At 38.2% G+C, this 13,957-nt stretch overlaps 1 protein-coding gene across 10 annotated transcripts in view; it reads left to right on the top strand.

Annotated features, from left to right (window-relative positions):
• The window catches only part of Dmxl1 (Dmx like 1), a 115,686-nt gene that overhangs the window by 39,424 nt on the left and 62,305 nt on the right, over nucleotides 1-13,957 (top strand). For 7 of the 10 annotated variants that reach the window (XM_090325536.1, XM_090325531.1, XM_090325529.1 and 4 more), the window contains 7 exons: nucleotides 597-719; nucleotides 1,287-1,508; nucleotides 4,889-6,574; nucleotides 7,520-7,627; nucleotides 11,121-11,290; nucleotides 11,962-12,059; nucleotides 13,391-13,556. In XM_090325536.1, coding sequence (XP_090181662.1) covers nucleotides 597-719; nucleotides 1,287-1,508; nucleotides 4,889-6,574; nucleotides 7,520-7,627; nucleotides 11,121-11,290; nucleotides 11,962-12,059; nucleotides 13,391-13,556 — 2,573 coding nt within the window. The remainder of the gene's footprint in view (nucleotides 1-596; nucleotides 720-1,286; nucleotides 1,509-4,888; nucleotides 6,575-7,519; nucleotides 7,628-11,120; nucleotides 11,291-11,961; nucleotides 12,060-13,390; nucleotides 13,557-13,957) is intronic. The other 3 variants (XM_090325530.1, XM_090325535.1, XM_090325533.1) reach the window with 1 other exon arrangement.

Here is a 13,957-nt window from a genome sequence, read left to right as displayed (position 1 = left end):
AATACCTGTATTATAAATACTTACATTTTGATCATTAGATAAGAAACATGAGTAGAAGTATGTCTGTTATGAAAGTTAACTACTGGGCTAGGAATGTGGCTTAGTGCACAGAAAAAGCCAGAAATGGCACTGTAGCTCAAGTGGTAGAGCACTAGCCTTGAGTAAAAGAAGCTCAGGGATAGTGCCCAGGTCCTGAGTTCAAGCCCCAGGACTGGCAAAAAACAAAGTCTTTGATCACATAATTTCCATCATGATGTATTGATATGTTTATATCATATGGTTCTTTCCTTTTAGAAACTTTTTGGTTAATACATTTTACTCTCTGAGCAATTTGTAGTAATAACTGTAAAATATGACTTATAAAGCTTATCAGTTAAACATGAAATTTATGCATAGCCTGTATAGAAGTATTAAAATTTTAATACAAGTTCATTTGGTAAAGAAATTGAGCATAATCTGTGATGCCACCATACATTTAGAACTCTAGTTAACATTATCACTTTCTTTCTCTAAAAAAGGCATTTATATTAACCTTACTGTATTAGTCATTGTCCTGTTATGTAGTATTAATAATGAAAAAATATCACTGATGTCAGCAGGCAGCTCATCTAATGGGTTTTCTGAAAAGTTCTACCTGGTTGTGATAGAGTGTACTCAGGACAGCCGCTCACTGTTACGCATGTGGAAGTTACATTTGAGGTCGATTCCTGTCTCCTTGGGTAAGTGAGGTTTTTTTAATTGGCCTAATTGCTAACAAATTTTGCACAGTTAGACAGTTCAGGGCTTATTACCTATAGTCATTTTATGTAGTAGTGATAATTATGGTTTATTCCATTGATAGAGAAAATAATTCATTTTTTTGCTGTAAAGAATTATGTTGACATGTCTAAAAGTTTAGCTTTTGGATTTTGCACATGCACACGTGCGTGTATGTGTGTGTGTGCACTCACACACGTGTGCTTATGCACATACACTCATGCGAGTTCTGGGGTTTGAACTCATGGCCTGGAGCTGTCCCTGAGGTTTTGTTTTTTTAGTCTTGGCTAAGATACTACCATTTGAGTCAGAGCTCCATTTCTGCCTTTTTTGGGGGGAACAATTAATTGGAGATAAACTCACAGACTTTCTTGTGTGGGTTGGTTTCAAACTGTGATCCTCCGATCTCAGCCTTCTGAATCCTAGGATTATAGGCAAGATCCACTGATAACTGGCTGGATTTTTAAAGTAGCTGCTGTAGTCTATATAGGATTCCTTCCCAATTTTGCTCTTTTTCTTATGTCTTATAGATGAGTGTACAGATACAAAAATTTCTGAAGTAATTTGGCAACCAGAAGAACATTATTCTTCTTCTCCGGAGAGAATCCTGTCTCCATTTGCACAGAAGTTTCAGGCTTGCAGAGCCAATCTCCAGAGCACCAGCAAATTGTCTCTGTGTTCTGAAATGGTGTACAGCCAGGAGTTGCAGTTACCTGAAGGAGTTCAGATAATAAGTGTGAAGCCATCAGCAGGTGTGTGAATTTTATGCAAAGATACTTACTTAACTCTATATCCCACAAATGTTTCTAGTTTCTCTGAAATCCACAGCCTTCCTAGAGATCCTTATGCTCACATGTCAAGAATACCAAGAGGAAATAAAGAGATTCGTTGTTACTATGTTTTAAGATAGATTCTTATTATGTTCTCCAGTCTGGTCATTTTCACTATGTTCTCCAGTCTAATCTTGAACTCCTAGATTCAAACATTCCTTCCGCCTCTGCTTCCCAGGTGCTGGGTCAAAAAATATGTGCCATCCAATTAGGCTCTGAAACTTCATCTGATTATTTCATTTTCATAGCCAAAATGCGGTTGTTAGTCACAATCTCTAGGATAGAGGCTAGCAGTTCTCATCAGTGAACATGATGGTTGTTATATATCCCAGAGGTCAAGAACCACTTGTTCCAGGGTATTAAGAATACAAATACAGCATGTCTTCTTTATTACAAGTTATTTTCTTTTCATGGTCAAATTATGTCTTAGTTCTTTTCTATTTTGCTGTTATTTTTTTTTTCCTTGGGATCCTAGAGTTTGAACTTGAGGTCTTGATAGACATGCCCTTTCCTATTGAGCCACACTCCCAGCCCTTTTCTGCACTGGTTATTTTTGAGATAGGGAAGTCTCACTTACTCACCAAGTTTGTGTCTAGATCGTGAGCCTCCTATTTTGGACTTCCCATCAGCTGAAATAACAGGTGTGCTCCATTAGGTCCAACCTCTTTCTTTTGAGATGGGTCTCATGGACTTTTCTATCCAGGGTGACCTAGAACTGTGGTCTTTCTAGTTTCAAGCTGGGTCATTAATACAGAAACAGATGCATACCTCTTCACCCAACTATGGGTTGAGATGGAGCCTCAGGACTTTCTACTTTTTGCTTGGGCTGGCTTGAACTGTGGTCTTTTCAATCTCAGCTTCCCAAGTAGCTAGGATTACAGGTATGTAGCACTGGTACCTGGCAGTCTGTTCATTTAATTTTTTGCTAGATGACTTTGAATGCTATTCAGAATCTCACATTATTAAGTATTTAAGATTTTCTGAATGACGAAGTTTGCAGAAGTTGGGAGTATTGACAGTGTTCCAAGTTTTAAATTCTGCTCCATTTAAAGTTAAAATACCAGGAAAAGTAACAGTTGTTGAAAAACAAAGCAAGGTATAGTACGTACCTGTAATACCAGCAGCACTTAGAAAGCTTAGGTGGGAGGATCATGGATTCAAGTCTCACTTAGACAGCATAGTAAGTTTGAGGCCAGCCTTGTCTATGTAATGGATACCCTGTCACAAAACAAATGAAAAGTTAAAGAAAAGAATTTAAGAACTATTGTTATTAGCTGGAATAATACGGTAATCACTACTGAATTCTAATGAAAATAACACAGCAAATATACAGAACCCAAAAATATTTATCAAGGTAATCCTGTTTAACTTTGGGCAAAGTTGTTTGAAAGAACTCCTGTGGAAAAACAGGGTTTTGTTAAGTTTGTAAAAGCAAGTAATATATGTAAAGTAGTATATGTTAATTTTATTCACCACTGTTAACAAGATGGAAACTATAGAGAAATCTACTGTAAGTAAGGTGGGATTTACTTTTAACATGTTCTTTTTAAGTGTACATGTAACTTTTTTTTTTTTTTGGTCATGGGACTTGAACTCTGGGCCTGGACACTGTCTCTTAGTTCCTCAGCTCAAGGCTGCCGTCCTACCCCTTAAGTCTCAGCCCCACTTCCCATTTCCTCGTGGTTAATTGGAGATAAGAGGCTCACGGACTTTAGTGCCTGGGCTGGCTTTGAACTGCAGTCCTCAGATCTCAGCCCCCTGAATAGCTAGGATGACAGGCATGAGCCACTGTGCCAGGCTTCATGTAACTTTATTTTAATAGTTTTGGACAGAGGTCATCCACTTGTCAGAAATACTTTGATTAGAAGAGAGCCACACCCGTGTGTGTTCATGCCCGGCTGAATAATGTTCTGGGAGACTGTGGCTGGCAGAACCTGAGGTAATGATCTCTGTTCTTACTTGCTCTCACACTTAAGTAGTGTGTGAGTGAGCATGAGAAAATGGTAAGGTCCATCGTCTCAGCATCAGTATTTTATACACACTTTAGTTGTGTAAGATGTTTAAAAGTGACCATTTAAGCGAGGTGCAGTGGCTCAACTATAATCCTAGCTTCACAGGAGGCTGAGATCTAAGGATCACAGTTGAAAGCCAGCCCAGGCACTAAAAAAGTCTATGAGACTCTATCTCCAGTTAATCACCAGAAAACCCGAAGCGGCTCTGTGGCTCCAGTTGTAGGGTGGTAGCCTTGAGCCGAAGTGCTCAGTGACAGTGCCCTGGCCTCCAGAGTTCAAGTCCCACAACTGACACACACATACACACAAAGTGACCATTTAGTTATTTAGGTGACATGGGTCGTTCACATTTGTATTGAAATTACAAAGGTGGAGAAGCCAGGGAAAACTTTATTTTTTTATTTTTTGTCTTTATTCTCATAAAATGGAAGAGGTAATACAGTTGACTTTTTTTTTCACAGAATGTTGTTGAACTCTCAAAAGTAATTTTAAAATGATTTGAAAAAAATAAAATTATAAACTAAAACTACTTGAAGAAACAGAAAGATCCTATGTAACCTCTTAGTCACTTGTTCATTTAAAAGAAAACTTAAAAAACTGACACATTTTTACAAATATATTTATAGCTCTAATTTGAGATTTGTTATAATGGATAAACTAGCAAGAAATTGTGAATTTAAACCTGGATTGAGAATCAGGGCAAGAATTCAGGTTTTTAATTCTGTCTTAGTCTAGTTACTTGACTTAGGTACACGACAATGTGCCTTGTTAAGTATCCTTATCTGTATCTGTAAAATTGAAGTACGTTTTCTTGGAGTTAAAATTTAGCTAGAGATTTTACTAATATTTTCTTTTTTGTTTTAATCAGTCATGGGCTTGAACTCAGGGCCAGGGTGCTATCCCTGAGCTTTTTCATTTAAGGCTAGTGCTCTGCCATTTTGAGCCACAGTGTTGCTTCTGGTGGTTCATTGGATACAAGAATATAACAGACTTTTCTGCCCAGGCTGGCATCGAACCTCAGTTCTCATATCTTAGCCACAGGCTTGAGCCACTGGCACCTGAATGTGTGTTATTTCTTGATGTGGTATTATTTCTGTGCTTTCCCTAGTAAATACTTTATTTCATATACATTTTAATATTTAAAAGCCTCACTGATTTTGTTGGATCTTAAGTTAAATATTAGATAGTCATATTCTTAGTAGTTCATACTAAAGGACTAAAGCCCACTATGTAAAAATGTAATTCTTCAACCACATTTGATATTTTGTCATTGGATTATTTTCCTTTTAGGACATCTGAGTTCTTCTTCGATATATCCTGTTTGCAGTGCCCCTTACTTATTGGCCACTTTGTGCTCGGATGAGAAAGTAAGGTTTTGGAGATGCAGAGTAACAGAGGGAGAGCCTGCTACCTCAAAGAGTGGACCAATAGATCTTACATACATTTGGGAAGAATGGCCATTACTTATTGAAGATGGACTTCAGAGCAACAGTAGCATAACTGTACTGGGTAGGCCTATAGAAGTCAGCTGTGCACACACAAATCGTTTAGCAGTGGCGTATAAGCATCTTGTACCTCATAGTAGATCTTCCGAGGATGTTGAGATGCATGTGAGTATTTTTGAATGTGAGTCTACAGGAGGCTCATGTTGGGTCCTTGAGCAAACAATTCATTTAGATGATTTAAGCACAATGTTGGATTCTGGCATTAGTATTGATAGCAATTTAGTGACCTATAATAAACAAGAGGCCTATTTATTCAATAAAGAAAGTATCGCATCAAACACAAAACATTTAGTTCACTTAGACTGGATGTCTAGAGAAGATGGCTCTCATATCCTGACTGTAGGAATCGGATCAAAACTTTTTATGTATGGACCTCTGTCTGGCAAGGTACAAGATCAGACTGGTAAGGAGAGCCTAGCGTTTCCTCTCTGGGAAAGTACTAAAGTTGTGCCTCTTTCTAAATTTGTACTGTTACGAAGTGTGGACTTGGTTTCTTCTGTGGAAGGCTCTCCACCTTTTCCAGTGTCTTTGTCATGGGTCCGGGATGGCATCCTTGTGGTAGGGATGGACTGTGAAATGCATGTATATTCCCAGTGGCAGCCATCTTCTAAACAAGAACCTGTCAGGACAGATTCGTACAGTGGGAGCACTCCTTCTATACTAAGCTTAATAAGACAGAGCAACTCATCAAGTTCTGGGTTACAGCCTTCAAAGAAAACTCTGACTCGATCCATGACTAGTCTTGCGCAGAAAATCTGTGGAAAGAAGACTGCCTTGGATCCTTCAGTGGATATGGAAGATTCAGGACTCTTTGAAGCAGCTCATATGCTTTCCCCAACTTTGCCTCAGTACCATCCCTTGCAGCTTTTGGAACTTATGGATCTTGGCAAGGTTCGGAGAGCAAAGGCCATTTTGTCACATTTGGTCAAGTGCATTGCTGGGGAGGTTGTGGCTCTTAGTGAAACGGAGGCCAATCATGATCGCCGTCTTAGGTCTCTCACCATCAGTGCTAGTGGAAGCACTACCAGAGACCCCCAGGGATTCAACAAAACTGAAAATACAGATTACACAGAAATAGATTCTGTTCCACCACTTCCTTTATATGCCTTGCTTGCAGCAGATGATGATAGCTGTTATTCATCTTTGGAGAAATCTAGTAATGAGACTTCTTTAAATAAATCAAATCAATTGTCCAAAGAAAGTTATGATGAGCTTTTTCAGATTTCAGATGTAATGCCTGATATTCACATGTCAGAGACAGGGGAGGAAAATACAAAGCCCAGAGTCATTGACCTTTCGCAGTACAGTCCAACGTACTTTGGACCTGAGCATGCTCAGGTTCTTTCTGGCCACTTACTTCACTCTAGTCTACCAGGACTCAGCCGGATGGAACAGATGTCTCTGATGGCCTTAGCTGACACAATCGCAACAACAAGTACTGATATTGGAGAGAGCAGAGACAAAAGCCAAGGTAAAATTAATTAGTAGGAAATGCTAATCATAGCAAGGATAGGTCAGTAGCACGTACCCTTTGAATTAAAGGAACTGAAAGGAAAATAAGGAGAAAATTATGATAATTTAAAAATTTATCATTTTTGTTGTTGTTGTTGTTGGCCAGTCCTGGGGTTTGAACTCGGGGCTCGAGCACTGTCCTTGGGCTTTCTCAAGGCTAGACAGAGCTCTACCATTTGAACCACAGCTCCACTTCTAGCATTTTCTATGTATGTGGTACCAAGGAATCGAACCCAGGTCTTGGTTCATGCTGGCAAGCACTAAGTCAAACTCCTGGATCCCAAATTTATCAAATAAGTTGGTGCTTTTAAGAAGAATCCGATGGGCAAGGAGTTTGGCCTAGTGGTAGAGTGCTTGCCCAGCATGCACGAAGACCTGAGGTTGATTCCTTGGTACCACATGCATTAAAGAAAAGCTGGAAGTGGTGCTGTGGCCTCAAGTAGCAGAGTGCTAGCCTTGAGGAAAGCCCACGAACAGTGCTCAGGCCCTGAGTTCAAGCCCCAGGACTGCCAGAGCAAAAAAAAAATTTTTTTTTAAAGAATACGAATAGATAACTTTTTTTTTTTTTTTTTGGCCAGGACTGAGGCTTGAACTCAGGGCCTGAACTCTGTCGTTGGGCATTCCTCAAGGCTAGAGCTCTACCACTTGAGCCACAGCACAGTACCACTTCTGGCTTTTTTTTTTTTTCCTATGTATGTGGTGGTACCAAGGAATCAAACCCAGGTCTTTATGCATGCTAGGCAAGCACTCATACCACTAGGCCAAACTCCTGGCCCCACTTCGGTCAATTTTAGAATGCTTCATCTCTCTGTGTGGTGCTACGCTATATACTATCCAGTATTTTAGTTCCACGATTTGGTTATGTTTTATGTGTAAAAATTAAATACTTATCTCCTGATTGTAGGTGGAGAAACACTTGATGAATGTGGGCTGAAGTTTCTGCTGGCAGTTCGACTCCATACTTTTCTTACAACTTCCCTTCCAGCCTGTCGAGCCCAACTCCTTCGCCAAGGTGATTTTCATATTAGTCTGTTCCAAAGAAGTAAGGCAAGCACATGTTGACAAATTTGACACATTCAAACTTTATTTTTAACTTTCCTCATTAACAGTCCTCATTTTCTTGGCATAAGATATTGGATATTTTTCCCCCGTCATGGGGCTTGAACTCAGGACCTGAGTTCTCCTGCTCAAAGCTAGTGCTCTACCACTTTGAGCCACAGCACCACTTCTGGTTTTGTGATAAAAAGTCTGACACTTTCCTGCCTGGACTGGCTTTGAACTGCATCCTTATTCAGCCTTCTGAGTAGCTAGGATTACAGGTGTAAGCCACCAGCACCCTCTGACATTGGTTTTTTTTTGTTTTGTTTTTTTTTTTTTGGTCATGGGGATTGACCTTTGGGCTTGGGCACTGTCCCTGAGTTCTTCAGCTCAAGGCTACAGTCCTTTAGCTACAGTACCACTTCTGGTTTTTTAATGGTTAATTGCAGGTAAGAGTCTTAGGGACTTTAGTGTCCAGGCTGGCTTTGAGCCTCAATCTTTAGATCTCAGCCTCCTGAGTAGCGAGGATTACAGATGTGAGATACTGTGCTTGGATGGAATTTTTTTTTTTTATTTAAAGATTTTATTAACATTGATTTTTACATCATAGTTCAAATGTCATGTTTAACAAACAAGTATTGAAGAAGGGAATCTATATACAATCACTGGCACATAGGTTTTAGAACATAATTAAAATTAAGTTGAGGGTTTGTATGTCATACACATATTAATGTATATAATAAAACATGTCTATAGAGTATATAGCCCATCATAGATTTTTATGTCTATGTAGTTATGTTTATATCTCCAAGACCATGTCCATAACCTTGGGTACCCACATACTGAATCATTGCTCTTGTACTGTTTGGATCTAATATCCACATATTAAAGACCATGCACCTTTTGTTCCTTTGGTCTTGACTTTCTCACTCAACATGAGTCACTCTAACTTCATCCACTTCCTAGCGAATACCATTATTTTATCTTGTCTGTTGGCTATGTAAAATTCCATTGTATATATATGCCACATTTTTTTATTCATTCATCTGCAGTAGGGCATCTGGATTGTTTCCATCACTTGGTTATTGTGAATAGTGCAGAGATGAACATGGCTGAGCAGATGTCCTTATCATATCCTGGGTTATGATGCTCAGGGCAGGTACCCAGGAGTGGTGTGGCAGGATCGTAGGGAAGGTCTATTTTCAGTTCTTTAAGAAACCTCCACACTGCCTTCTAGAGTGGCTGAACTAGGTTACAATCTCAACAGCAGTGCAGTAGGGTTCCTCTTTCTCCACATCCTGCCAGCATCTGTCATTGTTTGACTTCAGAATGTTGGCCATTCTAATTGGGGTAAGGTGGTATCTCGGGTCGTTTTTATTTGCATTTCCTTTATGACCATGGATGATGAGCATTTTTTCATATGTTTTTCTGCCATTTTAATCTCTTCTTTTGATAAGTCTCTCTTTAGTTCCCTTGCCCATTTAGTGATTGGTTTGTTGGGTTTCGGGGGGATTAGTTTCTTGAGCTCCCTGTAGATACTGGATATTAAGCATTTGTCTGATGTATTATTGATAAATATCTTTCCCCAGTTGGTTGGCTGTCTTTCTACGTTAGTAGCTATGTTTTTATCTGTGCAGAAACTTTATTTTTAGGTAGTCCCATTTGTCATGTCTCTCTTCAATCTGTTGTGACCCTGGGATTCTGTTCAGGAAGTTTTTGCCTGTGCCTATGAGTTCCAGTATCTCTCTTATTCTATCATGTAGCAGTTTCAAGGCTTCAGGTCTGACATTGAGGTCTTTGATCCATTTTGAGTTGTTGCTTGTGCATGGCGAAAGGCTAGGGTCAATTTTTAGTTTTCTGCATGTGGCTGCCCAGTTTTTCCAGCACCAATAATTGAATAGGCTATGTTTGTTCCACTGTATATCCTTGGCTCCTTTGTCAAATATAAGTTGACTATAAGTATGTGGTTTTATTTCTGAATCTTCTATTCTGTTCCATTGATCTTCTGGTCTATTTTTGTTCCAATACCATGCTGTTGTTGTTATTATGGCTCTATAGTAGAGTTTGAAGTCTGGTAGTGTAATACCACCTGCATTGCTCTTTTTGCCTAGAATTGTTTTGGCTATTCTAGGTCTTTGTTGTTCCATATGAACCTTTGGATTACACCTTCTATTCAGTAAAGAATGTCTTTGGGATTTTGATGGGGCCAGGTGGCATTTTTAATTGTAGATGAAAAGACTTAAGAGAGAAGTATATTGGACAGCTGAATATTTTGTATATTTGAGGCAAATTAATATTATTTCCTCTGTAGTTTCTTTTTAAGGATGTCATGTTTTTGCTTTTCTGATATTTATCTAAATTTAGCTTTCCACTTAAACTTGAAAGTAACATATTTACTTTTATAATATTTATAATTTATAATTGTTATGATTAAGGTTATTAAGTTTAAATTTAAATGTCTTACCAAAAAGAGAAGAGAACATAAAGACCAAAACGTTCTCATACATACTCCTAAATTAGTGGAATTAATACATATTTCCATGGCTATGTGGATTCTACTGCTTATGTTACCATCTCTTTTTTAAACAATCTGTAACAAAAATATCCAATTTTTATTCTCATAAAGGGGCCTATCAATAAATTTTTATGCAAGTAGTACCACACTGTAGACTGTAGAAAGAGTTAATTCACCATACTTGCCAAAATTTTATGCCAACGATTTCTCCTCTGCCTGGTCCATGATTTTCTGCCTTCCCCCTCTTTGCTTCTTTGAAATTGACTTTTTCAGACTCTTCCTGTAAGTCTAATCATGTGCCTGGTTTATTTCATTTAGCATAATGTCCTTGAGCCACTGGTACCCATTTTTATACTTGACTTCTTAACTACTATTTTATCCTATAACCTTGAGAACTAATACAGGAATGCTATGATCACTCATTATTTTATGAATGAAAAAGAGGTATTAATAAACCAAATAACTAAGGTTATATATTTTCGTTTTGCAACTGAAATTCCATATATATGTTTTGGCTCTGTAGTACTACACTTCACTGATTTACACTTTCTACTTGATGGTTTTTTATTTGTGGGACTTTTATCCATAAAACAAATATTGCCCAAAGGAATGAGAAGAAGCTTAAAGAGGAATGCCTCCTCCTCTGTAGTAATGCTTGAAGCATTTTTCATCTTCTAAAGTGAATCATAGGTTACAGCTAAGGAACAGAATTCCTTTATCCCAGTGGCATTTGCTGTAAGCATTTTCCTTATCTTCTCAAGTAAATGTGTATTAGTTGTACAAGATATATTACCCGTTAAGTAGTAGAGTTCTTTGAAGAATCAATGCTAAAAAGCAGCTTTTATGTCAGGAACCTTGAAAAATGTGACCGTATTTCATACTTCTATTGCAAATATGAGCAGCACTAGTTTGTGGTAGTCATTATTAACATTATTTTTTCCCCTCCTTTTAGGATTGTCTACCAGTCATTTTGCTTGGGCATTTCATTCAGTAGCAGAAGAGGAACTGTTGAACATGTTGCCTGCAATGCAGAAGCATGACCCTACCTGGTCTGAACTGAGAGCCATGGGTGTGGGGTGGTGGGTCCGGAATAACCGAATCTTACGCACATGCATAGAAAAAGTGAGTGTTTATCTTAGTGTAAGAAAGGAATTAACATGAGACATGGAGTTTGGCACTATGGTAGAGTGCTTGCCTAGTATGCATGAAGACCCAGATTCAATTCCTCAGTACCTCATACATAAAAAAAGCCAAAAGTGATGCTGTCGCTCAAAGTGGTAAAGCTCTAGCCTTGAGAAAGCCCAAGGACAGTGCTCAGGCCCTGAGCTCAAGCTCCAGGACTGGCACATGTGTGCTCACACACGCATGCATGCATGCCACAAAAGGAATTAATGTATTTTGGATGTTTAAACAGCATTCTATATCTCCTCCTCTGTTGTTATTTACTCCCTTTTGTTTTGGAGCAGGCAATATGCTTTGGGGGAGTTTTAATTTTTAAGATGAAGTAATTTAAAAAAGTATCTCCAAAAATTATAGTTCATTTAGTAATATATTTTTTTAGTTTTTACCAAGAGACATGTATAATATATATACTAGTACATATATATATACTAGTATGTAATATATGTATATATAGATATATACTGTATAGTAAGTATAGTATACATGGACTTATGATAAAAGGCAGTCTTCTCTTTGTATCCTTCTCTACATGTGTCAGTGCTAAATAGACAAAAAGTTATTTGTTTACGTAGACACTTTCGTGAAAGTTTGACCATGATTTCTAATTGTAGGTAGCCAAAGCAGCCTTTTATAGAAATAATGATCCCTTAGATGCTGCCATTTTTTACCTTGCAATGAAAAAGAAGGCTGTGATCTGGGGATTATACAGGTAGGTTAAAAACTCTGCTTTATGTAGCCTAGTAGTAGAGGGCTCACCTAGTTAGCATGAAGCCCTGGGTTTGATCCTCAAGTGGCGGGGCACTACCCTTGAGCAAAAAAGTGTCCAAGGACAGCGTTCAGGCCCTGAGTTCAAGCCCCAGGACTGGCAAAAACCAACAAAAACTCTAGAGCTAAAAACTTTATAAGGAGTAAATGTTTCTAGAAACTGCCTATAAGGAATAAATGTGTGTAGTAAGGTGTGTTTTATTTGCTGTGATTCATGTGGAGTCTTATTTTTGTGTTTAAGGAGCTATTTCTTGTTGAAAACGCTTGGGTATTTTCCACAGAGGAACTTTCCTGATGATGTCATTTTAAGTTTAAGAACTTCTTAAGGTGTTCCTGTACAAAAGTCCCTAAGCCAGAAACTGGTATTTGAGATGGGGAAGACGATGAGTTGGTGGCATTCAGGATAAGCACCCATCTTAGGACCTGTTGAGAGCTCATGGGCCAGTTGTCCCCCGAAGCTGTCTCCTCCTGGAGTCCTGAACTCATTCCTCTCTCCCCTTTCTGCAGTTGTACTTGTGAACATGATTAGGAACAGGTAGTTCACCATTTTTGGGGGGTTCAGTTCCAGATGAATAATGAAATCAAGCTTTGGGGGGAAATCATGCTTCCAAATCAGTTTTCTATGATACTAATTCTTTCAAGGTCCAGGGAATTAGTTTGATCACCAAAGTCATGTTCATGCAGGCAAGAAGGAGAGGTTATTGGTGAGGTTTAAATTGGAAAGTAGCACAGATGTTAGTATAACTATCAAAAAATTATTTTAGGGGGCTGGGAGTTTGGCTCAGTGGTACAGAGTTTTCCTAACATGCATGAGGACCCAGGTTTGATTCCTCGGACAATATTCATAGAAAAATCTGGAAGTGGTGCTGTGACTCAAGTGATAGAGCTCTAGCCTTGAAAAAGTCCAAGGACAGTGCTCAGGTCCAGAACTAGCAAAAAGAAACTATTGATATAGCAATTGCATGAGTTCAATAGTAATTTTTATTTGTAATTTTACAAATTTTAAATAACCTCTTAGATTTGTGTAGGAAAGTATTATTTACCTCTTTTACTAAAGAAATTAGCAGATGTGAACTAGCAAATGTTTCTGTTGAGTCCCAAATATGGATTGGGGTAAGTTTAGGGGTTATTTTGAAACAGATTTTGTTATTTAGTGTAGGCTAGGCTCAAATTTGCAGTCTTCCTGCCTCAATCCTAATTTTTAAATCATAACTTTTAGCATATTAATTCCAAAAATGTATGCTTGATTTTTTTATACTCTCCTTTTCTTTGTAGATCTCAAAAGGACACTAGAATGACTCAGTTTTTTGGACACAATTTTGAGGAGGAGAGGTGGCGTAAAGCAGCTCTGAAGAATGCATTTTCTTTGCTAGGAAAACAAAGATTTGAACATTCTGCAGCCTTTTTCCTTTTAGCTGGTTGCCTCAGAGATGCAGTTGAGGTAATGAAAAACTTTTAAGAATAGCGCTATCATTTTTATAAGCTCTTTATTTTCATCTTAGTAGAAATAACAAGGCTAAATATCTGAAGTACCTAATAATATTTATATTAGCCTTTAAAATTTGCCATTTAATTTCAATGGTTGGTAGAATGGATAGTCCATGACTTTTCATGAATAGGTTTTAAAAAAGGTGTTTCATTTATTTATTTATTTATTTATTGTTGTTCTATTTTGTTTTATATAGATTCTGGGGCTCAAACTCAAGGCCTGGGTGCTATTGGTTAGCGTTTGTGCTCACCTAGCAGTCTACCACTTGATCCATACTTCCTCTTCCAGCTTTTTTGCTAGTTAACTGGAGATAAGAGTTTTAGGGACTTTTCCTTCCTGGGCTGGCTTTGAAC

This window comes from Megascapheus bottae, chromosome 38 (assembly GCF_031878675.1).
Source record: "Megascapheus bottae isolate mThoBot1 chromosome 38, mThoBot2.hap1, whole genome shotgun sequence".
In the NCBI taxonomy this organism is placed as follows: domain Eukaryota; kingdom Metazoa; phylum Chordata; class Mammalia; order Rodentia; family Geomyidae; genus Megascapheus; species Megascapheus bottae.
The sequence above is the reverse complement of the archived record's forward strand: the minus strand, read 5'-3'. Positions and strand labels throughout refer to the sequence as shown.